At 45.4% G+C, this 27,233-nt stretch overlaps 1 protein-coding gene across 2 annotated transcripts; it reads left to right on the top strand.

The window, feature by feature from the left end:
- Positions 1-511: 511 nt before the first annotated feature.
- On the top strand, positions 512-27,223 carry itpkca (inositol-trisphosphate 3-kinase Ca). 2 transcript variants are annotated; one of them, XM_055942679.1, is made up of 7 exons: positions 512-1,269; positions 3,741-3,840; positions 4,268-4,481; positions 7,360-7,564; positions 24,295-24,396; positions 24,746-24,817; positions 24,922-27,223. In XM_055942679.1, the coding sequence occupies exons 1-7, from the start codon at positions 910-912 to the stop codon at positions 25,126-25,128; spliced, it is 1,260 nt and encodes a 419-aa protein (XP_055798654.1). In that variant the 5' UTR covers positions 512-909; the 3' UTR covers positions 25,129-27,223. The 2 variants fall into 2 exon arrangements, with proteins under 2 accessions (XP_055798654.1, XP_055798653.1); XM_055942678.1 differs by having other exon boundaries at positions 512-1,275.
- Positions 27,224-27,233: the final 10 nt, after the last annotated feature.

Raw genomic sequence — 27,233 nt, 5'->3', positions numbered from 1 at the left:
GGGTTTAACAAATCAATGGGAGAAGTGAAACATTCTTCCTTAGTTGTTAATTTTCTCGAAATCTTAAGGCACAACCTAGATTCGAGCAAATGTCTTAAGTAGTTGAACATATTACTACTCCAACCTCATGAAAGTGACAAATTGACACGTTCATTTTCGTCAAAAACAACTATCGATGGCGTGCACACGCACAGTGCGGCGCAAGACGACCGTTATAACCGATGACCTTCTTTCTGCCCATGAGTTTAGCTAGCCAACGTTGCAATGGCGTGATCAGGTGAATGCAGTCGCTCTGGATACGAGCGTCTGCTAAATGACTTAAATGTAAAAATGTAAATGATCAGGGATTTCTATTGCAAAAGCAATTTATGCCCATCTTCATACTGTACTGTCTTTGCTACAGCTACTCCTCGATGATTTACATATACATATTGATTAACGGACAACACATCATTGTCGTTTAGGGGTGGGGTTAACAATAGCTAATGCAATTCTAGCCCCCCCATGTGGCGACGAAGTATTATTGCAAGCACCTGGTTGAAAATATTTGGTCGTGATTTGGTGAATGTCGTTAGAAATGTAAACTTCTCGGAGACTGGCATATCTGCATTATCGCACGTGCAAACGGTAATGTAACTAGCTCTTGGCTGCGTTGGTGGTTAAACTGGTTTGAACGGTTAAAAAGGTGCATCAAGTTGCGGAGATCAACCAGGGTATTGTCCGTTCAATTATTGCTTCAATCCAAGATGAAACGTACGGTGGGCGTGGCTCCCTATTTTCGTTTGGACTAGCTAACTAACCTCGGCAGCAGCAAAATCAGGTGAGACTGCACTCATTCACCACAAAAATTCTGATGAGGATGACTAAAACTCTAGTGACCACAGTTCGAGCCCGAGGAGCAAGGGGGATATGAACCACAGTTGCTCAAACGCGTCGGAGGAGCCAGCGTTGTCGGCGAACGGGAAGACAGACTCCACAAAACATGCTGCTGATTTCCCCTCACATTGCGAAACCGTACACGAAAATGTTACACAACTGGTGGTCACATGTGAATCGAGCCGAATTGAATTGGAGGCCATGAGGATTAGCGGGCTCTCGGTTGGATCTCATCCCGACGAGGAGTCGATTTGCTCGGACAGTGGGTTCGGAGGCTCCCCCGCGTCTCTTCTCCTCAGAAAACTGTCAAACGCCTCATCGTCTGTGTTGTCACCAGCCTCGTCTTTTGAAGAAAATGAGGACGACCGCGGCTGTCCTGATGAGGTCCCCCGGGTGAGTGTAGGTGGTCATGATAATGATTATAATGCTCTATCAGCTGCCATATGATTGGACCAATCGGCATGAGTCTATGTAACGTTCGCTCAGGAAGATGCATGTGTCATTAGAATATATCATACCAAAACATCTTTGATTGTATGATTAGAACTGGTTTTGGTTCAACAGTTCTGCTTAGTTTAATCTGAACTGATTGAAATTAGGGCAAAGTGTGACTTCTGAAGTCCCAGTAAATTTCAAATCTGTCATGATGCCTGTAAATCTTATGCTTTTTTTTACTGCTGTGGAAGCACTAGTGCTGGGTGGATCTGTAAACACTGACACAGAAACTGTAAACACTTGTATCCTAGGTGCCCACTCTCCCTACCCCCTCTCCTCATCCTTCTATACACAGACAGAGGCTCAAAGCCTGAGACTGTATAGGCTGAGCTGGGGATAGGATAGGTTTATCACAGAACAAGGAGCCACAGGCCTCCCGAGTGGAGCAGCGTTGTAAGGCATTGCTAGAGGCATCACTACAGACCCGGGTTCGACCCCAGGCTGTGTCGCAGCCTGCCGCGACCGGGAGACCCATGAGGCGGCGCACAATTGACCCAGCATCGTCTATGTTAGGGTAGGGTTTGGCCGGCCGGGATGTCCTTGTCCCATCTAGCGACTCCTTGTGGTGGGCCGGGCGCATGCATGGTGACTTCGGTCGCCGGTTGTACAGTGTTTCCTCCGACACATTGGTGCGGCTGGCTTCCGGGTTAAGCGAGCAGTGTCAAGAAGCAGTGTGGCGTTTCAGGGGATGCATGGCTCTCGACTTTTGCCTCTCCCGAGTTTGTACGGGAGTTGCAGCGATGGAACAAGACTGTAACTTCCAATTTGGTATCATGAAATTCGGGAGAAAAAGGGGTAAAAAAAGAAGAACAATGAGCCAGATATTTCACTGGATGTAAAAGTGTGAAGCATCCGATTGGCGTTTCCACTCACTACCACATATAGTGATGAGAGGAAGCCCAGTGGGAGAAGATGGCGTGAGATGGATTTTAGCTGACATTATTCTCATTTTCTCATTGATGAAACATTTGATCTCAGTTTTCTGTTCCCCAAACTATAATCTGTTAAGAACAGAGTAAGTTTGTAGATTTTACCCTTTGCCCCAAAAATGTAAAATTGCTTTGTTTAGAAGAAGCGCAAGGGCGAATTTAGTTACTGTTCACTTCAGAGTAGGCGCCAATAGGCTCTTGCTAGCTCGTGCTTGGCTCTGCCTTCCTACTTGCTTGTTCTGCCCACTGACTAATTTGTTCCTATTGGGAATGACAGGCTGTGGTCTGTCTTGTTATAACACATCTTTGGTTTTGTCATGCTAGTATGCCTTTTAGGGCATTAGAGTATTAGACTGTATGGATAATATTAGAGACTGGACAAAGATGGGACAGTCCTTCTTTGAAATCTCATTGTATTTATATGGTAAACATGTAGTCTAGGCAACTAAGGTTGAAGTACAATAAGGTTTGTTCAACTCAACTTGCGGTGTAGCCTCTCCTTGCCAGGGGGTTTTGTAATGTTTAGTTTCAGGTGTAGCTGCAGGCCACTGCATACATAGAGAACAGGTTGGGCAAGTATTTCCACAGATCCTCATCTGTACATATTTCCAGGGGACACGTTTAGAGTTTTGTCAAACTACAGAGACATAGAGCAGAAGAATAGAAACTTAATAAAAGAGAGAGACATGTTAGCACCTTTTAATTAAAAAAATTAATATATATAATATATATACATAAAAATCTTTGATGTAAACAATGCCAGAGTGCTGCTGACAATTCCCTATGAAGTGACCTGCTGTAAAGAAGCAAAAAATAACAGCGAATTTAACAGATGGTTTTATTGATTAGCGTTTAGGATTATGTTATTCCAAGTCTGTTGTGGTGTCAACAAATTGCATGTCTGCTTTCGCTGGACATCTTCATAGGTTTTGAAAACCATGAGAAATAAACAGCACACCGCGGAATTATCACTTAGCAAAGGCCATGGAGGAAAAAGTGACGCTCTCGGAACATTCAGACAGAAACAGCGTTGGCCGGTCTGTCCTGTTTGTCTATCTGTGAATGACTCTGCACATACTCACTGGGGTACTTTAATGTGTGTTGTGGTCCAGACTTTTCTCAAGTTCATCACAGCTTTCAACAAAACAAGTCCAGCAGCCTGTAAATTATTGAATGTGTGCAGCTGTTACACAAGATCCCAGCCCAACCCCTCCTACATGTCTTGGCTCAGTCTGGTGGCCAATGGTTGTTTCCATAGAGACGCTCGGCCATAGGTCAGAAAGTTGTGTGATGGAGTTTGAGGTTGTCGCTCTCATGACAGTGTCTCTCAGTAAAGTCACAGGGGAGCAGGACAGACAGGAGTGAATGTAAGCTAGAGGTGTTGTACTGTACACTTTGTAATGAGGTGTAATTGCACGATTGATTGCTCTCCCCATGCAGAGTGTCACATGGAAGAAACCCAGAAGCACAGGGACCTCGTCTCCCCTCTCAGTGCCCCCCAAGAAGCCACAGCCCTGGGTGCAAGTAGTCGGACATGCAGGTTGGTTCTTTCTGTCTGACTTTTTCTTTAATTGATCAACTTAATTTGAACCATTATTTAACTAGGCAAGTCAGTTAAGAACAAATTCTTATTTTACAATGACGGCCTACCCCGGCCAAACCCTCCCCTAACCCGGATGACGCTGGGCCAGTTGTGCGCCGCCCTATGGGACTCCCGATCATGGCAGGTTGTGATACAGTCCGGGATCGAACCAGGCTCTTTAGTCACGCCTCTAGCACTGAGATGCAGTGCCTTAGATTGCTGCGCCACTCGGGAGCTGACTTCTGCCTTTCTGTATAGTCAAGTTAGTCTTTCTTGCTGGCTTACTGCTAATAGAAGATGGCTGTGTAGTACTAATGTGTTTTGAGAGTATAACATGCCCCCCCCCCCCCCCCCCCCCTTTGCCCTCTCGTGGCTGGTGGTCCAGGGAGCTTCCATGTAGGGGACTATGGGATGCTGCTGAAGCGTTACACTGAGGGAGAGCAAAAGTGCCTGCAGAGGCTAATGGAGGACTCTCTGAGACCCTTTGTGCCAGGCTACCATGGAGTGGTGCAGCGGGCCGAGGAGGACTACAACATGATGGACGACCTGCTCACACACTTCAACTCCCCTGCCATCATGGATTGCAAGATGGGCACCCGGTGAGTGAGACTGTGATTTAGAGACACTGGGGGCTGGAAATGTTTGCAAAAAAACCCAGATACCTTATTTATTTAAGTTTTCAGACCCGTTGCTATGAGACTTGAAATTGAGCTCCGGTGCATCCTGTTTCCGTTGATCATCCTTGAGATGTTTCTACAACTTGATCGGAGTCCACCTGTGGTAAATTCAGTTGATTGGACATGATTAGGAAAGGCACACACACAGGTCCCACAGTTGACAGTGCATGTCAGACAGAGCAAAAACCGAGCCATGAGGTTGAAGGAATTGTCCGTAGAGTTCCGAAACAGGATTGTGTTGGCACAAATCTGGAGAAAGGTACAAAAAAATGTCAGCAGCATTTAAGGTCCCCGGGAACACAGTGGCCTCCATTCTTAAATGAAGGAAGTTTGGAACAGAGAACGTCCTTGGTCAGCCAGGTGACCAAGAACCCGATGGTCACTCTGATAGAGCTCCTCTGTGGAGATGGAGAACCTTTCAGAAGGACAACCATCTCTGCAGCACTCCACCAATCAGGCCTTATGGTAGAGTGGCCAGACAAGCCACTCTTCAGTAAAAGGCACATGATAGCCCGCTTGGAGTTTGCCTGAAGGACTGAGAAACCAGATTCTCTGGTTTGATGAAACCAAAATTGAGCTCTTTAGCCTGAATGGGAAAAATGAATGTACATAGATCCTTAATGAAAACCTGCTCCAGAGTGCTCAGGACCTCAGACTGGAGTGAAGGTTCACCTTCCAACAGGACAACGACCCTGAGCACACAGCCAAGACAATGCAGGAGTGGCTTCGGGACAAGTCTCTGAATGTCCTTGAGTGGCCCAGCCAGAGCCCGGAATATAACCCAATCGAACATCTCTGGAGAGACATGAAAATAGCTGTACAGCGACGCTCCCCATCCAACCTGACCGAGCTTGAGAGGATCTGCAGAGAAGAATGGGAGAAACTCTCCAAATACAGGTGTGCCAAGATTGTAGCTTCATACCCAAGAAGACTCGAGGCTGTAATCGCTGCCGAAGATGCTTCAACAAAGTATTGAGTAAAGGATCTGAATACTCATGTAAATGTGTTATTTTTATTTTATTTGTCTAAACCAGTTTCTGCTTTGTCGTTATTGGGTATTGTGTGTAGATTGATTGGGGGGGGGGGGGGGACGACAATTGAATCAATTTTAGAATAAGGCTGTAATGTAACAATATGTGGAAAAAGTCAAGGTGTCTGAATACTTTCCGAATGCACTGTAACTATTGTTTGATTGCATTTTCATGGAGGTCTATAGGGAAGGCCTAATGTAATTGTTGGTAGTAAAAAATGACACAAAATGCACATCAGGTCACCCTCCCAAATTAGTTAATTTGAACTGGACACTAGAACAGTCCAGAAAAATAGGATGTGGAGATGTTTTTTAAAAATAGATTTTCTTAGTATCTCATGTGAGCTGCACTGCAACTCAGTTTTCTGTATTGTAAAGTGCACCAGTGTATAGACCCTTAGTTGACTATAAAATGTAGATCACTAAACCCATTTAAAGAGAAACAAGTTATTAATGTGTTTGATAAGATTACAGATTCTCTCAGGGGAACCACATGGGTCCCTGACCCCAAGTTTGGGAACCACTGCAATAACCTCTCTCTCTGCTTGCTTCCTCTCTCTGTGTAACTCCTTTGCCCCCTGCATTGCAGCCTGCCACTGGCTTTCTCACTACTCTCTGTAAAGAAAATATATTTTGTGAGAATTTATAGTAGCCTTTTTTTAAGATTATAGCTAGCTTAATTTCTGTCAACTGCTCCTGCTGAGGTCAGGCTCCGTTTAACTTCATCCTTCTAGCCAGCTAGTTGTACAGTGAGCTATCTGGCTAACAGTAGCCAGGTCACCGTTAGCTAGCCGTCTGACTGAAATATCAGCGACTATTTACCAATTGTACACTCATTCCCTGAGAGTCAGGTTTTTTGTTTGTTTGGGGGATGTCTGTTGACACGGCAGGAGTCAAGGGACGTTAAAAAAATTGCCTTAGACCACTGCGCTACTCGGGAGGCTTAAGGTGCTTGAGGTGTCACTACAGACCCGGGTTCGATCTCGGGCTGTGTCGCAGCCGGCTGCAACCAGGAGACCGCGCACAATTGGCCCATTATTGTCCATGTTAGGGGAGGGTTTGTCCGGTTGGGATGTCCTTGTCACATCGCGCTCTGGCGACTCCTGTGGCGGGTCGGGTGCAGTGCACGCTGACCCGGGCGCAAGGTGTACGGTGTTTCCTCCAACACATTGGTGCGGCTGACTTCCAGGTTTAGCGAGCAGTGTGTCAAGAAGCAGTGCGACGTGACAGGGTCGTGTTTCTGGGGGTGCATGGCTCTCGACCATCGCCTCTCCCGAGTCCCATCGTTGCAACTACCGTACGGACAAGACTGTAACTACCAATTGGGGAGTTAAAAATAGAATTTTTTACATACGTTCGGCATTTCGCAAGACCATTGTCAGCAGCGTCTCTCTCTGCCACTTGCCAGCGTTGGTCTGGGCAGAGGTAGTTTGTTTCACATCTCGGCCTGAGTTTGCCGTTGGGCAGAGTGGTAAATGAAATGCGCTGCTGACAAGGCACATCCCGGGGGAGCAGGTGAGCATACCTGAATTATGAATACACTCATTCGCAGAGGCAGGCGTGGTTAGAATATTAGCGTTCTGAGATTTGATCAACGCTGGGAACGCAATAATAATAAGTGGGTAAACTATAATTAACAGAATAAAAAGGTTAGTAAACACTTTCACAAATTAAAAAAAGTGCAGAAATGGTGATTACATGCGTTTACCCTCCAGTACATCCCTGCTTGTGATGAGTATGTATGTGATATTAAGCTGTCTGCTCTGTTAGGACATACTTGGAAGAGGAGCTGGCGAAGGCTCGGGAGAGGCCCCAGCCTCGTCAGGACATGTATGAGAAGATGGTGGACGTGGACCCAGAGGCCCCCACTGCAGAGGAGCGAGCCCTACAGGCAGTACTCAAGACCAGATACATGCAGTGGAGAGAGACCCTAAGCTCCACCACCACTCTAGGCTTCCGCATCGAGGGACTCAAGGCACGAACATGCACAGACACGCACGCACAGACACACACAGACACACAAACACAGACAGTCTGGGGCAAGTGAGCTGAGCAAGTTGAGCCTGCTCTGAGGTTGCCCAGGTGTAAAAATCCCCATTGTTTAAGTCACATGTGTCAAACACAAGGACACATTTCTATCAGGCAGCAAGCACTGCCAACTGGCTGTGTGCCAAATGGCAGCACATTGCCACACATGCCCCTCCTCCCAGACCCACACACACTGGCTGGCTCATATGTGTGTGGGTCTGGGAGGAGGGGCATGTGTGGCAATGTGCTGCCATTTGGCACACAGCCAGTTGGCAGTGCTTGCTGCCTGATAGAAATGTGTCCTTGTGTTTGACACATGTGACTTAAAAAATGGGGATTTTTTTATATCATTACTAATGCTAGTATAAATTACTACTAAATGACACTAGGGCATACGCGAATATTAAGGAGTTGTAAATTGTCATCTACTTTATGAAATTACAGCCTGAATTCAATGTGGCTTTCACTCGCCATGGAGTGAAAGTGCACAGACACATGCCACAGTCCTAGGCTTCTAAAATGTTGGGGTCTGGTATCGGTTTCTAAAGCTTGACAATGAATAACCAAAAGAACAAACCTACAACAAAACACCGTTGCGAAGGAGAAACATGTCGGCCTATTACAGCAACATTTGATCAGAAGCCTAGGCTGACTACTCAACTGCAAGAAGTTGAGCGCACCATACAGCAGTGCTGCATTCAAGAACACCATTATCCATGCATTGCAAATAACAATTAAAACAGGTTTTAAGTTCATGTTATAACAACCTAGCTATGTTTTTATTTTGAATCTTTAAATACATTTTGATTAGGGTCGCAGTATATTATGCAAAGCTAATACTTGTCCAGCCTTTGCAGCTAATTTCCTTCATTTTATGTATGTTAAAATGCTATATACAGTGTCCTATGTACATTTATAAGACATTGTAAAGGGGCATATTTCTTTGTTTTATGAAACAATGGCCAGTTTGGGTAGCAGTTGTATGCACATTTATATGTAAAAACAAACTGGCAAAGTCTGGCCAGCAAATTCGTTGGCCCGATTTGAGTTTGACGCCCCTGGTTTAAGTGAAGGATAGAAAAGTTGAGACTCCTCTGTGGTTTCCCACATTAGGCTGATGATTTCTTTTAAAACTGAAAACAAACAAACTGCAAAGAATTTCAGTAGCTTAACAGACTTGCTCCCCTATGTATTTATTTGGACGGTGAAGCTAAAATGTTTAATTTGACTCTAAGGCAGAATTTTGGATTTGAGAAATGTTTCATATTAGGCGACATTACAGAATGTCATCTTTTTTTATTTGAGGGTATTGTCTTACATATCCATTGTACTGTTATATAATATCTTTCATTTCTAATCTAGCTACGATTTCTAAGGAGGGGACAGTACATGTACATCAAAGTTGGGATCAAGAGACTGATAAACAGTTTTATCACCAGGCCGTCAGACTGTTAAACAGTCACCACTAGCCGGCCAACGCCCAGTACACTGTCCTGAACCTTATTCACTGTTACTAGCCGGCTACCTCCCGGTACACTGTCCTGAACCTTATTCACTGTTACTAGCCGGCTACCTCCCGGTACACTGTCCTGAACCTTATTCACTGTTACTAGCCGGCTACCTCCCGGTACACTGTCCTGAACCTTATTCACTGTTACTAGCCGGCTACCTCCCGGTACACTGTCCTGAACCTTATTCACTGTTACTAGCCGGCTACCTCCCGGTACACTGTCCTGAACCTTATTCACTGTTACTAGCCGGCTACCTCCCGGTACACTGTCCTGAACCTTATTCACTGTTACTAGCCGGCTACCTCCCGGTACACTGTCCTGAACCTTATTCACTGTTACTAGCCGGCTACCTCCCGGTACACTGTCCTGAACCTTATTCACTGTTACTAGCCGGCTACCTCCCGGTACACTGTCCTGAACCTTATTCACTGTTACTAGCCGGCTACCTCCCGGTACACTGTCCTGAACCTTATTCACTGTTACTAGCCGGCTACCTCCCGGTACACTGTCCTGAACCTTATTCACTGTTACTAGCCGGCTACCTCCCGGTACACTGTCCTGAACCTTATTCACTGTTACTAGCCGGCTACCTCCCGGTACACTGTCCTGAACCTTATTCACTGTTACTAGCCGGCTACCTCCCGGTACACTGTCCTGAACCTTATTCACTGTTACTAGCCGGCTACCTCCCGGTACACTGTCCTGAACCTTATTCACTGTTACTAGCCGGCTACCTCCCGGTACTCAACCCTGCTTCTTAGACTGCTCTGCCCTATTTACATAGTCATTGAACACTGGTCATTTTTAATAATGTTTACAAACCGTTTTACCCACTTCATATGTATATACTGTATTCTAGTCATGGCTCATCCTATATCACTACTCCTGTACACATCTTTACTATTCAAATACTGTCCATACTATCTCTACAGTGCCTTCAAAGTATAAATACCCCTTGACTTATAGCACATTTTGTTGTTACAGCCTGAATTCAAAATTGATTAAAATAAAGTAGCACCCATCTACACACAATACTCCAAAAATGTTTTTACAAATTTGATAAATCAAATACAGAAATATTTAATTTACATAAGTATTCACACTGCCTGAGTCAATACATGTTAGAATCACCTTTGGCAGGGATTACAGCTGTTAGTCTTTCTGGGTAAATCTCTAAGTGCTTTGCACACCTGGACTGTACAATATTAGCCCATTTATCTTTTAAAAAAATTCTTCAAGCTCTGTGAAGTTGGTTGTTGATCATTGCTAGACAGCCATTTTCTAGTCTTGCCATAGATTTTCAAGCAGATTTAAGTAAACTGTAACTAGGCCACTCAGGAACATTCATTGTTGTCTTGGTGAACAACTTCAGTGTATATTTGGCCTTGTGTTTTAGGTTATTGTCCTGCTGAAAGGTGAATATATCTTCAGACTGAACCAGGTTTTCCTCTAGGACTTTTCCTGTGCTTAGCTCTAATCCGTTTCTTTTCATCCTAAAATATTCCCTAGTCCTTGCCGATGACGATCATACCCATAACTGTCATCGGCAAGGACTAGGGAGTGTTTTAGGATAAAAAGAAACGGAGGCCTGGAAGCCTGGTTCAATGCCTCGCAAAGAAGGGAACCTATTGGTAGAAGAGTAAAAATAAAAAAGCATACATTTGAATATCCCTTTGAGCATATTAATTACACTTTGGATGGTGCATCAATATACACAGTCACTACAAAGATACAGGCGTCCTTCCTAACTCAGTTCTCGGACAGAAAGGAAACCGCTCAGGGATTTCACCATGAGGCCAATGGTGACAGATTTTGAGAGTATGAGCAATACTCCATCACCTATTCTGCCTTACTCTTGTGATGATTTAGTTTAACTTTAATAGCAAATTAAGGGCAACCATTGATGCCATATCCAAACGGAGAGGCCCTTGGATGAGTGAGGAAACTAATGCAGAGATGACGTGGAGAAAGGCAAAAGTTGCAGGTCCATTATGATATTCTGAGACAGCAACTTGGCATATTTAACAAGACCATTAGAAATGCCAGAAGGGCTCATTTTTCTCACTTGATCACTAATAATCAGAATAATACGAAAGTGCTTTTCTCAACCATTGGTCTGATAAATCCTACCCCTGCAAACCTATGTGAACTTTCCTCCACATCTGAATGTGATGAGTTTGCTGCATATTTCAGAGATAAGAAACATTAGGCTGGGTATCAGTCAAACAAGACCTGAATAGGAGTTTGACCTGTGCCCTACCCTACCACGCAAAGGCTCTATGGATTTATTTTCCCTGGTTGACACAGACATGCTCAGGAAAAAAATATCACAATTTAAACCTTTAACCTGCCTTCTCAATCTTATCCCCACCACCTTCAAAAGTGTTTAATTGCATATCTGAAGAAATGCAAGCTATTATTAATCACTCCCTGTTCAAAGGCACTTTCCCCACTGCACTAAAAACAGCTATGGTGAAACCTCTTCTGAAGAAAATCTAGATTCTCCATATGATCTTAGAGCCAACACAGATGCCAAACAGCTCTCTGTCCTTGTACTCTTGGATTTAAGTGCTGTATTCGACACTGTTGACCACGATGTCCTTCTGGACACACTGGAGAGGTGGGTTGGCCTCTAAATTGGTTTAGGACCTATTTAACCGGTCGAGAGTTTTCTTTGTCACCAACATAACTCAGAAAAAACATTATCACGTGGCATTCCACAAGGTTTGATTTTGGGTCCGGTACTGTTCAGTTTATATATGTTACTTCTTGACAGCTTATCAGACAGCACAGCATTGATTTTCACTGCTACGCTGATACACAGCTTTACAGTTCTGTGTCACCAGAGGATTTTAGCGCCACAGATAAATGATTAGACTGTATTATTAGTGATTTAAATACTTGGATGGCTCAACTTCCTACAGCTAAATTAAGACAAGGCCGAGGTATATATTGTTGGAGCCAAAGCACAGCGAGATGATCTATCCGCACATTTTCATTCACAGTCAATAAAGATAAAACCCTATGTCAAAAAAACAACCTAGGTGTAAATTCTATCACATGTTAGGAAAGTGACCAAAATAGTTTTTTAGCAACTGAGGAACGTTGCCAAGGTGTGTTTGTTACTCTCTCAGGCTGATACAGAGAGACTCATCCATGCTTTTATTACAAGCAGGCTTGACTACTGTAATACTCTCCTGTCTGGTCTACCCAAGAAAGCCATTGGTCAACTGCAAACGTACAGAATGCTGCTGCACGGGTACTGAGCAAGACCAGACGGAGAGCACACTGCCTGGTTTTAAGGTCTCTGTACTGACTGCCTGTGAGTTTTAGAATTCATTTTAAGATTCTTCTATTGATTTTTAAATCAATCCACGATTGTGCATCCCAATATGTCAGACAGACTTTTAAGTTATGTACCCAGTAAGTCCCACAGGTTCTCTGGCACTGGCCTTTTAACTATTCCAAGCCTAGGACCAAGAGCCATGGAGAGGCAGCCTTTAGTTACTATGCCCCCAGCCTCTGGAATAGCCTGCCAGAGAACCCGAGGGGGGACAAAACTGTGGACCTAGTTAAATGAGATCTTAAAACACACCTTTTCTGCTTTGTTTTTCCTTAGGGTGCTTTTAGTTGTTCAGTTTGTATTATTCTTGTTTTTTTATCCTCATGTTTGTTGTATAGTAAATATTTCAGTTTATTTTCATTGTTTTGTATTTGTTTTTTTCCTGTGACGCACCGTACCTTGTGTTGCGTTCCATGTCTGAAATGTGCTCTGTAAATAAAGCTTGATTTTATTTGACTTAAACAGTTAGTTTAATAGCTGTGATGGGGGAACTTAGGATGGATCAACAATATTTTAGTTACTCCACAATAATAACCTAAATGACTGACAAGAAGGAAGCCTGTACAGAATACAAATATACCAAAATCCTGTTTGCAGTAAGACACTAAAGTAAAAACTGCAAAAAATGTGGTAAAGAAATGATCTTTTTAGGATAAAAATAAACTGAATAGATCTCAGCACAGGCAAAATCCTAGAGGAAATTTTGGTTCAGTCTTCATTCCACCAGCCACTGTGAGATGAATTTACCTTTCAGCAGGACAATAACCTAAAACACAAGGCTACATGTTGCTTACCAAGATGACATTGAATGTTCCTGAGTTGTCTAGTTACAGTTTTGACTTAAATCATCTTGGAAAATCTGTTAAGACATGAAAATGGCTGTCTAGCAATGATCAACAAACAACTTGACAGAGCTTGGAGAATTTTAAAAGAATAGTGTGCAAATATTGCACAATCTAGGTGAGCAAAGCTTTTAGAGACTTCCCCAGAAAGAGTCCCGGCTGTAAACCCTGCCAAGGGTGATTCTAACATGTATTGACTCAGGGGTGTGAATACTAATGTAAAGGAGATATTTCTGTATTTGATGTTCATTAAATTTGCAAAAATGTATAAACATGTTTTCACTTTGTCATTATGGGGTGCTATGTGTAGATGGGTGAGAAAGAAATCTATATGAATCCGTTTGGAATTCCATGTAACACAGCAAAATATGGATTAAGTCTAGGGGTAGGAATATTTTTGAAGGCACTGTAGAGATAATATGGACAGTATATTTATATAAAAGGTGTGCAGTAGTTTTTAGAGTGAGCCATGACTAGAATACAGTATATACATATAAAGTGGGTAAAATGGTATGTGAACATTTATTAAAGTGAACAGTGTTCAATGACTATAGGGCATAGCCGTCTCGAAGGTGCAGGGTAAAGTACCGGGTGGTAGCAGGCTAGTAACAGTGACCAAGGTTCAGGGTAGTGTACTGGGCGTAGGCCCGGCTAGTGGTCAATGTTTAACAGTCTGATCGCCTGGAGATGAAGCTGTTTATCATTCTCTTGATCCCAACTTTGATGCACCTGTACTGTCTCCACCTTTTAGATGGTAGTGAGGTGAACAGGCCGTGGCTCTGGTGGCTGAGGTCTTTTGATGATCTTCTTGGCCTTCATGTGACACTGGGTGTTGTAGATGTCCTGGAGGGAAGGCAGTGTGCTTTGATGATGCTTTGGGCTGATCGCACCACCCTCTGGAGAGCCCTGCGGTTGAGGACGGTGCAATTTGTATTTTTTATTTAACTAGGCAAGTCAGTTAGGAACAAATTCTTATTTACAATGACGGCCTACACCGGCCATACCCAGACGACTCTGGGCCAATGTTGCGCCGCCCTATGGGACTCCCAATCATGGTCGGTTGTGATACAGCCTGGAATTGAACCAGGATGTCTGTAGTGACGCCTCAAGCACTGAGATGCAGTGCCTTAGACCGCTGTGCCACTTGGGAGCCCTAATTGCTGTACCAGGCAGTGATACAGCACGACATGATGCTCTCACTGGTGCCTACCTTCACCACTTGGGGTCAGCTCTTCAGGAAGTCCTGGGTCCAGATTCACAAAACCTTCTTAAGAAGAAATGTCTTCTTATTAACTGCAATTTTTTCCTTAACTATAGTTTTATGAAAGAAGTTAAGCAACGTTTCTATTCTTTAAAAAGGTTATTGGAAATGTTCTTGAACTATTTCTTATGTTTCTCCTTAAACAAGAAGTTAAGAAATTAGATTATTGAAAAAAATAAAGTTATTGGATTTGTTCTTTATTCCAATATAGCTAAACCCTTAAACTCAGGGCAGTGAGAGAATAAGGTCATGAAAGTAATTGAACATTCACCCACAAACTTTGTCTGAAAGTTTCAGTATAGATTATTATAAACCCAAGAACATGTTTCAGAACAGTAATCTCAGTACAAATATGCTAAAATGATTGCCATTGCTAGCTAAGAAGATGGTTAAGAAAATATTTGAGATGTTCATAAGAAAATCATAAAATCTTAGTTTAAGTGCAATTCATCAACAATATCCTATCTTTTTCTTAAGAAGCTTCTTAATTTTTTTTGCATAAAAAGTGTTTTCTGTGAGTCTGGGCCCAGGACCCAGTTCTACAGGGATGGGTTCAGACCCAGGCCCCTGAGCTTAGTGATGAGCTTGGAGGGAAATATGGTGATGAAGGTTGAGCTGTAGTCAATGAACAGCATTATTACATAGGTATTTATATTGTCCAGGTGGGATAGGGCAGTGTGCTGTGCAATGGCGATTGTGTCGTCCGTGGATCTGTTGAGGTGGTATGCGAATTGTAGGTTGTCGGGTAAGATGGAGGTGATATCCTTAACTAGCCTCTTGAAGCACTTCGTGATGATAGAAGTGAGTGCTACGGGGCGATAGTCATTTAGTTCAGTTACCTTCGCCTTCTTTGGTACAGGAACATCTTGCGGCTTGAGATGCCGTCTGGGCCGGCAGTCTTGCGAGGGTTAAAATGCTTAAATTACTTACTCACGTCAGGCAAGGAGAACGAGAGCACACCGTCCTCGTTAGTGGAGGGGGCATGCTTTGGGGGCTTCATGTTTTCCTCGAAGCAGGCAAAGGTGTTTAGCTTATCCGGGAGCGTGGCGTCGGTGTCCGAGGTGGCTGGCTTTTCCTTTATAATACATGATTGTCTGGAGTTCCTGCCACATTTCTCGTGTCGTTTTGCCTCTAGATGGAATGCTGCCGTCTGTCCAGGGTTGTTGGTTTGGATAAGTTGTAATCGTCACAGTGGCAACAACATCCTCTATGCACTTCCTGATGAACCCAGTGTATACGTTGATACTATTCTCAGAGGCGACCCGGGAAAATGTTCCAGTCCGCGTGATCAAAACAATCTTGAAGCATAGATTCCAATTGGTCAGACCAATGTTAAACAGTCCTTACCACGGGTGCTTCCTGTTGGAAGTTTCTGCCTATAGGTGTGATATGATTTCCCGAAGAGAGGGCGGGGGAGGGCCTTGTAGCTGTAGCAATGATCACGAGTTTGAGTATAGCCCAGGAGATGTTGACAGAATTTCGGTAGCGTTTTACTCAGATTTCCTTTGTTAAAGTCCCCAGCTGCAATACATGCGGCCTCAGGATATGCGGTTTCCAGACCTAAATGTCATTCCCTGAGGATGTGTAGCCTAAAGACCAGTGTATATAAAGTTACCTGTTTGGGCTCGAATGTCTAATCCAGTTTGCACATAGTCCAGTGTAGTTCCCTGAGAGCCGTCGTGGTGTCTGCTTGGGGGGGAATATACACGACAGTGATGATGACCAAAGAAAATGATCTCTGGAGGTAATGTGGTCGGCATTTGATGGTGAGATATTACAGATCGGGAGAACAAAAGGACTTGAGTCCCTGTACGTTACCACAATGCTATTGGTCTTTCGCACTCATTATTCATGATTCATTCATGATTATCCGTAATCATGGTAGCATCCACATTAGTGCAGGTGTTCAGAAACATATTCTATTCTTATTTACAATAAAATTAACTCCAAAATGTCACAATACATTATTTACAATTAATTTCTATTGAGCACAACATAATCTGAAGAACAACCAAAACAAACTGCAAATGCATCCATTAAATGCATCCAGCTAGGAATATGTGACCAAAATATGAAACGTTTGACTACTTTAATATACATTTAAGTGAATTTGTCCAAATACTTATGACAAATTCAAAATGCATTCATTTCTAAATGGTAAAACGTGTATGAAAATGCCCTGAAATAAAAAGTGACATTCTGTAATGTCGCCTCATATGAAACATTTGAAGCAGCATCCAAAATGCTGTAGTATACAGCTAAATTAAAAGTTTTAGCTGCACTTTTCAAATAAATATGTAGGGGAGTGTATCACAAAAGTTTTACCTGCTGTACTGGAAGTGTAACTTTTGTTCAGCGTGAGCCACTGTCTTATTGCTCTCCAGCGTGAGCCACTGTCTTATTGCTCTCCAGCGTGAGCCACTGTCTTATTGCTCTCCAGCGTGAGCCACTGTCTTATTGCTCTCCAGCGTGAGCCACTGTCTTATTGCTCTCCAGCGTGAGCCACTGTCTTATTGCTCTCCAGCGTGAGCCACTGTCTTATTGCTCTCCAGCGTGAGCCACTGTCTTATTGCTCTCCAGCGTGAGCCACTGTCTTATTGCTCTCCAGCGTGAGCCACTGTCTTATTGCTCTCTAGCGTGAGCCACTGTCTTATTGCTATCCAGCGTGAGCCACTGTCTTATTGCTATCCAGCGTGAGCCACTGTCTTATTGCTCTCTAGCGTGAGCCACTGTCTTATTGCTATCCAGCGTGAGCCACTGTCTTATTGCTATCCAGCGTGAGCCACTGTCTTATTGCTCTCCAGCGTGAGCCACTGTCTTATTGCTCTCCAGCGTGAGCCACTGTCTTATTGCTCTCCAGCGTGAGCCACTGTCTTATTGCTCTCCAGCGCGAGCCACTGTCTTATTGCTCTCCAGCGTGAGCCACTGTCTTATTGCTCTCCAGCGTGAGCCACTGTCTTATTGTTCTCCAGTGTGAGCCACTGTCTTATTGCTATCCAGCGTGAGCCACTGTCTTATTGTTCTCCAGCGTGAGCCACTGTCTTATTGCTCTCCAGCGTGAGCCACTGTCTTATTGCTCTCCAGCGTGAGCCACTGTCTTATTGCTCTCCAGCGTGAGCCACTGTCTTATTGCTCTCCAGCGTGAGCCACTGTCTTATTGCTCTCTAGCGTGAGCCACTGTCTTATTGCTCTCTAGCGTGAGCCACTGTCTTATTGCTATCCAGCGTGAGCCACTGTCTTATTGCTCTCTAGCGTGAGCCACTGTCTTATTGCTCTCTAGCGTGAGCCACTGTCTTATTGCTCTCCAGCGTGAGCCACTGTCTTATTGTTCTCCAGCGTGAGCCACTGTCTTATTGTTCTCTAGCGTGAGCCACTGTCTTATTGCTCTCCAGCGTCAGCCACTGTCTTATTGCTATCCAGCGTGAGCCACTGTCTTATTGCTCTCTAGCGTGAGCCACTGTCTTATTGCTCTCCAGCGTGAGCCACTGTCTTATTGCTCTCCAGCGTGAGCCACTGTCTTATTGCTCTCCAGCGTGAGACACTGTCTTATTGCTCTCCAGCGTGAGACACTGTCTTATTGCTCTCCAGCGTGAGCCACTGTCTTATTGCTATCCAGCGTGAGCCACTGTCTTATTGCTCTCTAGCGTGAGCCACTGTCTTATTGCTCTACAGCGTGAGCCACTGTCTTATTGCTCTCCAGCGTGAGCCACTGTCTTATTGCTCTCCAGCGTGAGCCACTGTCTTATTGCTCTCCAGCGTGAGCCACTGTCTTATTGCTCTCCAGCGTGAGCCACTGTCTTATTGTTCTCCAGCGTGAGCCACTGTCTTATTGCTCTCCAGTGTGAGCCACTGTCTTATTGTTCTCCAGCGTGAGCCACTGTCTTATTGTTCTCTAGCGTGAGCCACTGTCTTATTGTTCTCTAGCGTGAGCCACTGTCTTATTGCTCTCCAGTGTGAGCCACTGTCTTATTGTTCTCCAGTGTGAGCCACTGTCTTATTGCTCTCCAGTGTGAGCCACTGTCTTATTGTTCTCCAGTGTGAGCCACTGTCTTATTGCTCTCCAGCGTGAGCCACTGTCTTATTGCTCTCCAGCGTGAGACACTGTCTTATTGCTCTCCAGCGTGAGCCACTGTCTTATTGCTCTCCAGCGTGAGACACTGTCTTATTGCTCTCCAGCGTGAGCCACTGTCTTATTGCTCTCCAGCGTGAGCCACTGTCTTATTGCTCTCCAGCGTGAGACACTGTCTTATTGCTCTCCAGCGTGAGCCACTGTCTTATTGCTCTCCAGCGTGAGCCACTGTCTTATTGCTATCCAGCGTGAGCCACTGTCTTATTGCTCTCTAGCGTGAGCCACTGTCTTATTGCTCTCCAGCGTGAGACACTGTCTTATTGCTCTCCAGCGTGAGCCACTGTCTTATTGCTCTCCAGCGTGAGCCACTGTCTTATTGCTCTCCAGCGTGAGCCACTGTCTTATTGCTATCCAGCGTGAGCCACTGTCTTATTGCTATCCAGCGTGAGCCACTGTCTTATTGCTCTCCAGCGTGAGCCACTGTCTTATTGTTCTCCAGCGTGAGCCACTGTCTTATTGTTCTCCAGCGTGAGCCACTGTCTTATTGCTCTCCAGTGTGAGCCACTGTCTTATTGCTATCCAGCGTGAGCCACTGTCTTATTGCTCTCTAGCGTGAGCCACTGTCTTATTGCTCTCTAGCGTGAGCCACTGGCTTATTGCTATCCAGCGTGAGCCACTGTCTTATTACTCTCCAGCGTGAGCCACTGTCTTATTGCTCTCCAGCGTGAGCCACTGTCTTATTGCTCTCCAGCGTGAGCCACTGTCTTATTGCTCTCCAGCGTGAGACACTGTCTTATTGCTATCCAGCGTGAGCCACTGTCTTATTGCTCTCCAGCGTGAGCCACTGTCTTATTGCTATCCAGCGTGAGCCACTGTCTTATTGCTCTCTAGCGTGAGCCACTGTCTTATTGCTCTCCAGCGTGAGCCACTGTCTTATTGCTATCCAGCGTGAGCCACTGTCTTATTGCTATCCAGCGTGAGCCACTGTCTTATTGCTCTCTAGCGTGAGCCACTGTCTTATTGCTCTCTAGCGTGAGCCACTGTCTTATTGTTCTCCAGCGTGAGCCACTGTCTTATTGCTCTCCAGCGTGAGCCACTGTCTTATTGCTCTCCAGCGTGAGCCACTGTCTTATTGTTCTCCAGCGTGAGCCACTGTCTTATTGCTCTCCAGCGTGAGCCACTGTCTTATTGCTCTCCAGCGTGAGCCACTGTCTTATTGCTCTCCAGCGTGAGCCACTGTCTTATTGCTCTCCAGCGTGAGCCACTGTCTTATTGCTCTCCAGCGTGAGCCACTGTCTTATTGCTCTCCAGCGTGAGCCACTGTCTTATTGCTCTCCAGTGTGAGCCACTGTCTTATTGCTCTCCAGCGTGAGCCACTGTCTTATTGCTCTCCAGCGTGAGCCACTGTCTTATTGTTCTCCAGCGTGAGCCACTGTCTTATTGCTCTCCAGCGTGAGCCACTGTCTTATTGTTCTCCAGCGTGAGCCACTGTCTTATTGTTCTCCAGCGTGAGCCACTGTCTTATTGCTCTCCAGTGTGAGCCACTGTCTTATTGCTATCCAGCGTGAGCCACTGTCTTATTGCTCTCTAGCGTGAGCCACTGTCTTATTGCTCTCTAGCGTGAGCCACTGTCTTATTGCTATCCAGCGTGAGCCACTGTCTTATTGCTCTCCAGCGTGAGCCACTGTCTTATTGCTCTCCAGCGTGAGCCACTGTCTTATTGCTCTCCAGCGTGAGCCACTGTCTTATTGCTCTCCAGCGTGAGACACTGTCTTATTGCTATCCAGCGTGAGCCACTGTCTTATTGCTCTCCAGCGTGAGCCACTGTCTTATTGCTCTCCAGCGTGAGCCACTGTCTTATTGCTCTCTAGCGTGAGCCACTGTCTTAATGCTCTCCAGCGTGAGCCACTGTCTTATTGCTATCCAGCGTGAGCCACTGTCTTATTGCTATCCAGCGTGAGCCACTGTCTTATTGCTCTCTAGCGTGAGCCACTGTCTTATTGCTCTCTAGCGTGAGCCACTGTCTTATTGTTCTCCAGCGTGAGCCACTGTCTTATTGCTCTCCAGCGTGAGCCACTGTCTTATTGCTCTCCAGCGTGAGCCACTGTCTTATTGCTCTCCAGCGTGAGCCACTGTCTTATTGTTCTCCAGCGTGAGCCACTGTCTTATTGCTCTCCAGCGTGAGCCACTGTCTTATTGCTCTCCAGCGTGAGCCACTGTCTTATTGCTCTCCAGCGTGAGCCACTGTCTTATTGCTCTCCAGCGTGAGCCACTGTCTTATTGCTCTCCAGCGTGAGCCACTGTCTTATTGCTCTCCAGCGTGAGCCACTGTCTTATTGCTCTCCAGCGTGAGCCACTGTCTTATTGCTCTCCAGCGTGAGCCACTGTCTTATTGCTCTCTAGCGTGAGCCACTGTCTTATTGCTCTCCAGCGTGAGACACTGTCTTATTGCTCTCCAGCGTGAGCCACTGTCTTATTGCTCTCCAGCGTGAGCCACTGTCTTATTGCTCTCCAGCGTGAGCCACTGTCTTATTGCTATCCAGCGTGAGCCACTGTCTTATTGCTATCCAGCGTGAGCCACTGTCTTATTGCTCTCCAGCGTGAGCCACTGTCTTATTGCTATCCAGCGTGAGCCACTGTCTTATTGCTATCCAGCGTGAGCCACTGTCTTATTGCTCTCTAGCGTGAGCCACTGTCTTATTGCTCTCCAGCGTGAGCCACTGTCTTATTGCTCTCCAGCGTGAGCCACTGTCTTATTGTTCTCCAGCGTGAGCCACTGTCTTATTGCTCTCCAGCGTGAGCCACTGTCTTATTGCTCTCCAGCGTGAGCCACTGTCTTATTGCTCTCCAGCGTGAGCCACTGTCTTATTGCTCTCCAGCGTGAGCCACTGTCTTATTGCTCTCCAGCGTGAGCCACTGTCTTATTGCTCTCCAGTGTGAGCCACTGTCTTATTGCTCTCCAGCGTGAGCCACTGTCTTATTGCTATCCAGCGTGAGCCACTGTCTTATTGTTCTCCAGCGTGAGCCACTGTCTTATTGCTCTCCAGTGTGAGCCACTGTCTTATTGTTCTCCAGCGTGAGCCACTGTCTTATTGCTATCCAGCGTGAGCCACTGTCTTATTGCTCTCTAGCGTGAGCCACTGTCTTATTGCTATCCAGCGTGAGCCACTGTCTTATTGTTCTCCAGCGTGAGTCACTGTCTTATTGCTCTCTAGCGTGAGCCACTGTCTTATTGCTCTCCAGCGTGAGCCACTGTCTTATTGCTATCCAGCGTGAGCCACTGTCTTATTGTTCTCCAGCGTGAGTCACTGTCTTATTGCTCTCTAGCGTGAGCCACTGTCTTATTGCTATCCAGCGTCAGCCACTGTCTTATTGCTCTCCAGCGTGAGCCACTGTCTTATTGCTCTCCAGCGTGAGCCACTGTCTTATTGCTCTCTAGCGTGAGCCACTGTCTTATTGCTCTCCAGCGTGAGCCACTGTCTTATTGTTCTCCAGCGTGAGCCACTGTCTTATTGTTCTCCAGCGTGAGCCACTGTCTTATTGCTTTCTAGCGTGAGCCACTGTCTTATTGTTCTCCAGCGTGAGCCACTGTCTTATTGTTCTCTAGCGTGAGCCACTGTCTTATTGTTCTCCAGCGTGAGCCACTGTCTTATTGCTCTCCAGCGTGAGCCACTGTCTTATTGTTCTCCAGCGTGAGCCACTGTCTTATTGCTCTCTAGCGTGAGCCACTGTCTTATTGTTCTCCAGCGTGAGCCACTGTCTTATTGCTATCCAGCGTGAGCCACTGTCTTATTGCTATCCAGCGTGAGCCACTGTCTTATTGTTCTCCAGCGTGAGCCACTGTCTTATTGTTCTCCAGCGTGAGCCACTGTCTTATTGTTCTCTAGCGTGAGCCACTGTCTTATTGCTATCCAGCGTCAGCCACTGTCTTATTGCTCTCCAGCGTGAGCCACTGTCTTATTGCTCTCTAGCGTGAGCCACTGTCTTATTGCTCTCCAGCGTGAGCCACTGTCTTATTGTTCTCCAGCGTGAGCCACTGTCTTATTGTTCTCCAGCGTGAGCCACTGTCTTATTGCTCTCTAGCGTGAGCCACTGTCTTATTGTTCTCCAGCGTGAGCCACTGTCTTATTGTTCTCTAGCGTGAGCCACTGTCTTATTGTTCTCCAGCGTGAGCCACTGTCTTATTGCTCTCCAGCGTGAGCCACTGTCTTATTGTTCTCCAGCGTGAGCCACTGTCTTATTGCTCTCTAGCGTGAGCCACTGTCTTATTGTTCTCCAGCGTGAGCCACTGTCTTATTGCTATCCAGCGTGAGCCACTGTCTTATTGCTATCCAGCGTGAGCCACTGTCTTATTGTTCTCCAGCGTGAGCCACTGTCTTATTGCTCTCTAGCGTGAGCCACTGTCTTATTGTTCTCCAGCGTGAGCCACTGTCTTATTGTTCTCCAGCGTGAGCCACTGTCTTATTGCTCTCCAGCGTGAGCCACTGTCTTATTGCTCTCCAGCGTGAGCCACTGTCTTATTGCTATCCAGCGTGAGCCACTGTCTTATTGCTCTCCAGCGTGAGCCACTGTCTTATTGCTCTCTAGCGTGAGCCACTGTCTTATTGTTCTCTAGCGTCAGCCACTGTCTTATTGCTATCCAGCGTGAGCCACTGTCTTATTGCTCTCCAGCGTGAGCCACTGTCTTATTGCTCTCTAGCGTGAGCCACTGTCTTATTGTTCTCTAGCGTCAGCCACTGTCTTATTGCTCTCCAGCGTCAGCCACTGTCTTATTGCTATCCAGCGTGAGCCACTGTCTTATTGCTATCCAGCGTGAGCCACTGTCTTATTGCTCTCCAGCGTGAGACACTGTCTTATTGCTATCCAGCGTGAGCCACTGTCTTATTGCTCTCCAGCGTGATACACTGTCTTATTGCTATCCAGCGTGAGCCACTGTCTTATTGCTCTCCAGCGTGAGCCACTGTCTTATTGCTCTCCAGCGTGAGCCACTGTCTTATTGCTCTCCAGCGTGAGCCACTGTCTTATTGCTCTCCAGCGTGAGCCACTGTCTTATTGTTCTCCAGCGTGAGCCACTGTCTTATTGCTCTCCAGCGTGTGCCACTGTCTTATTGCTCTCCAGCGTGAGCCAGTCTTATTGCTATCCAGCGTGAGCCACTGTCTTATTGCTCTCCAGCGTGAGCCACTGTCTTATTGCTCTCTAGCGTGAGCCACTGTCTTATTGCTCTCCAGCGTGAGCCACTGTCTTATTGCTCTCTAGCGTGAGCTGCGCGTCAGTCTTGAAAATGGAACCAGAGTTTAGTTATATGTTCGGGCAGCGCAAGTATTTTAGGATTTTATGGAGCTGACCTGCTCACTTCCAGGTTTTGTTGAAATGAATAAAAGCATCTCATGCGCTGCAAAAGTTGCAGGTCCAATGTTAGCAAGCCAGTAAAACTGTTTGTGACCGTGTTACGGTGTTTCTTTGTTGCATGTAAACTATTTTCACATTTCGTGACTTTAATCTTCGGGCATGCCAAAAATACTCCGGACTTGCCTTTTGGACATTTCAGACCTAAATGTCATTCCCCGAGGATGTGTAGCCAAAAGACTTGTGTATATAAAGTTACCCGTTTGTGCACGCATGTCTAAACCATTGTTAAATCCTTGTGTAGAAGGCTGATGGTGTATGCAACACAAACTTTAAAAGGACCAAGAGCAGAGAAGAGGTGATGCAGGCACTGCAGGACTTTGTGGGTTGCAACACCCTAATTCTGGTGAGTGTTTCTCTTTCTCTTAAAGCTGAAATTTGCTTAAGGTGAAACAGAGCCACTGTTCGCCCCGGCCGTCTATTTGTTTTTTTGTTAATTTAACAGAAGAGCAGAGCATCCAGCATTGTGGTCAAAAATATTTGCAGTAACTTCTCTGTTGTTTTATTGCGCAAATAATGATGTGCAGTGATGTCAACGGGAGGAAAAGGGTTTGTTGTTTGGAGTAACTTCTTTTTTTGTAATATCGCAAATGGACGTGGCAGTTTTACCAAGTATATATTCCAGCTTTAATCTTACCCCCTTTACCTTTATCTTCCTCTCTCAGGATTATAGTTCTCTTTCTCTTCTCTTTCAGAAGGGATATCTGAGACGAATGAAGGATCTTCGACTGGTGTTGGAGGCATCCATCTTCTTCAGAACACATGAGGTAAGCCGTTTTCCACTGCGTTCATGGTATAATGCATGCTTTGCATGTCTTGATGCTGGTCTCTGAATGGCGAGGTGCACACTAACGTCTGTTTCTCTCTGCAGGTGGTGGGCAGCTCCCTACTATTTGTGCATGACAGTACAGGGAAGACAGGAGTATGGATGATTGATTTTGGGAGGACTGTCCCCCTGCCGCCGCCTCTCACCCTGGACCACCGCACCCCCTGGATAGAGGGCAACCGAGAGGATGGGTACCTGTGGGGTCTGGATAACCTCATTGATGTCCTGACCGATATGCTGCATCTCACCTGAACTGAACCTCACAATTGAATGACTGACACAGGACCTCATCCCAACCAAAACACCCTTTACCACCTGAACCAAATCCGAATGGCCATTTCAGCTTTTACCTGAGAGTTTTGACAAACGAGAGATTGTTCACATATTGGACTCGGATTCTGTGTTGGGGTTTAGGGGGTACTGGACTACCGTCTGTGGCTATAATGAAGGCAATGGGGGAGGAACAGAGGTGTATGTGGTGGACAAAGGAAAATAGTAGCACTAGTTCCTCAGAAGAACTATACAACAGCAATGCAAAATGAAACACTGCCCTTTTATCATCTTCCACATAATCCCCCCCAAACAAATTCCGCCATTTTGTTCTATTACAATTGTACTTAATAATCATCAGCTCTAAGTGTTTCTTACTCCAGGTTTGAGGGCTGTACGACCTAAACAATTAATGTTGATACTATACTATTATGCTCCACATAATGGAGAGGCCCTTAATATTAGAGGACTCATAAAACCTAGTAAAACCTCTGCGAACTGTGTTAATGAACACTGCCTTCAAGTTTGTTTATTAGTCATATACTCATGATATACAGTGCATTCGGGAAGTATGCAGGCCCCTTGACCTTTTTCCACATTCTGTTACATTACAGCCTTATTCTAAAATGGATTAAATATTTTTTCCCTCATAAATCTATACACAATACCCCCTAATGACAAAGCAAAAACAGGTTTTTAGAATTATTTGCAAATTTATAAAAATTAAAACTGATATCACATTTACGTGAGTATTCAGACCCTTTACTCAGTACTTTGAAGTACCTTTGGCAGCGATTACAGCCTCGAGTCTTCTTGGGTATATGACTCTACAAGCTTGGCACACCTGTATTTGAGGAGTTTCTCCCATTCATCTCTGCAGATCTTCTCAAGCTCTGTCAGGTTGGATGGAGAGCATCACTGCACAGCTATTTTCAGGTCTCTCCAGAGATCGATTTGGTTCAAGTCCGGGCTCTGGCTGGGCCACGCAAGGACATTCAGAGACTTGTCCCGAAGCCACTCCTGCGTTGTCTTGGCTGTGTGTTTCGGGTCGTTGTCCTGAACCTTCGCTCCCAGTCTGTGGTCCTGAGCGCTCTGGAGCAGGTTTTCATCAAGGATCTCTCTGTACTTTGCTCTGTTAATCTTTCCCTCGATCCTGACTAGTCTCCCAGTCCCTGCCGCTGAAAAACATCCCCACAGCATGATGTTGCCGCCACCATGCTTCACCTTAGGGATGGTGCCAGGTTTCCTCCAGACGTGACACTTGGCATTCAGGCCAATGAGTTCAATCTTGGTTTCATCAGACCGGATAATCTTGTTTCTCATGGTCTGAGAGTCCTTTAGGTGCCTTTTGGCAAACTCCAAGTGGCCTATCATGTGCCTTTTACTGAGGAGTGGCTTCGTTCATGCCACTACCATAAAGACCTGATTGTTTGAGTGCTGTGGTGATGGTTGTCCTTCCGGAAGGTTCTCTCATCTCCACAGAGGAACTCTTGGGCTCTGTCAGAGTGACCATCGGGTTCTTGTGCACTTCCCTGACTATACCTTCGACCTCATTGCTTTGCTCTGACATGCACTGTCAACTGTGGGACCGTATATAAACAGGTGTGCCTTTCCAAATAATTTCCAATCAATTGAATTTACCACAGGTGGACTTCAATCAAGTTGTAGAAACATCTCAAGGATGATCAATGGAAACAGGATGCACCTGAGCTCTATTTCGAGTCTCCTAGCAAAGGGTCTGAATACTTATGTAAATAAGGTATTTTTTTTATTTAGTAAATGTGTCATCGTGGGGTACAGCATGTAGATTAATGATGGAAAAACATTTTATTTAATACATTTTTGAATAATGCTGTAACGTAACAAAATGTGTAAAAAGGAAAGGGTTCTGAATACTTTCTGAATGCACCGTACATAGTGCAACGAAATACTTACTTGCAGGTTCAGCTCACGACAATAGAAATTAAGCGAAGAAAAACATTTGGGGCCATAAATATAATTCAAAGCGGCACTCGGACAAATTGTGAATTTACATGTGCCAGGGAATTGTGCAATAATAAATAGACATTGTGCAGTAGGTGTGTGTG

The sequence above is a fragment of the Salvelinus fontinalis genome, chromosome 13 (genome assembly GCF_029448725.1).
Source record: "Salvelinus fontinalis isolate EN_2023a chromosome 13, ASM2944872v1, whole genome shotgun sequence".
NCBI lineage: Eukaryota > Metazoa > Chordata > Actinopteri > Salmoniformes > Salmonidae > Salvelinus > Salvelinus fontinalis.
The sequence above is the reverse complement of the archived record's forward strand: the minus strand, read 5'-3'. Positions and strand labels throughout refer to the sequence as shown.

Excerpts from the sequence above, each read along its gene's own strand:
- itpkca (XM_055942678.1), top strand. The coding sequence starts at position 910 with ATGAACCACAGTTGCTCAAACGCGTCGGAGGAGCCAGCGTTGTCGGCG. Across the intron at positions 1,276-3,740 it reads ATGAGGTCCCCCGGGTGAGT|AGTGTCACATGGAAGAAACC; the intron begins GTAGGTGGTCAT and ends CTCCCCATGCAG. Across the intron at positions 4,482-7,359 it reads GATTGCAAGATGGGCACCCG|GACATACTTGGAAGAGGAGC; the intron begins GTGAGTGAGACT and ends CTGCTCTGTTAG.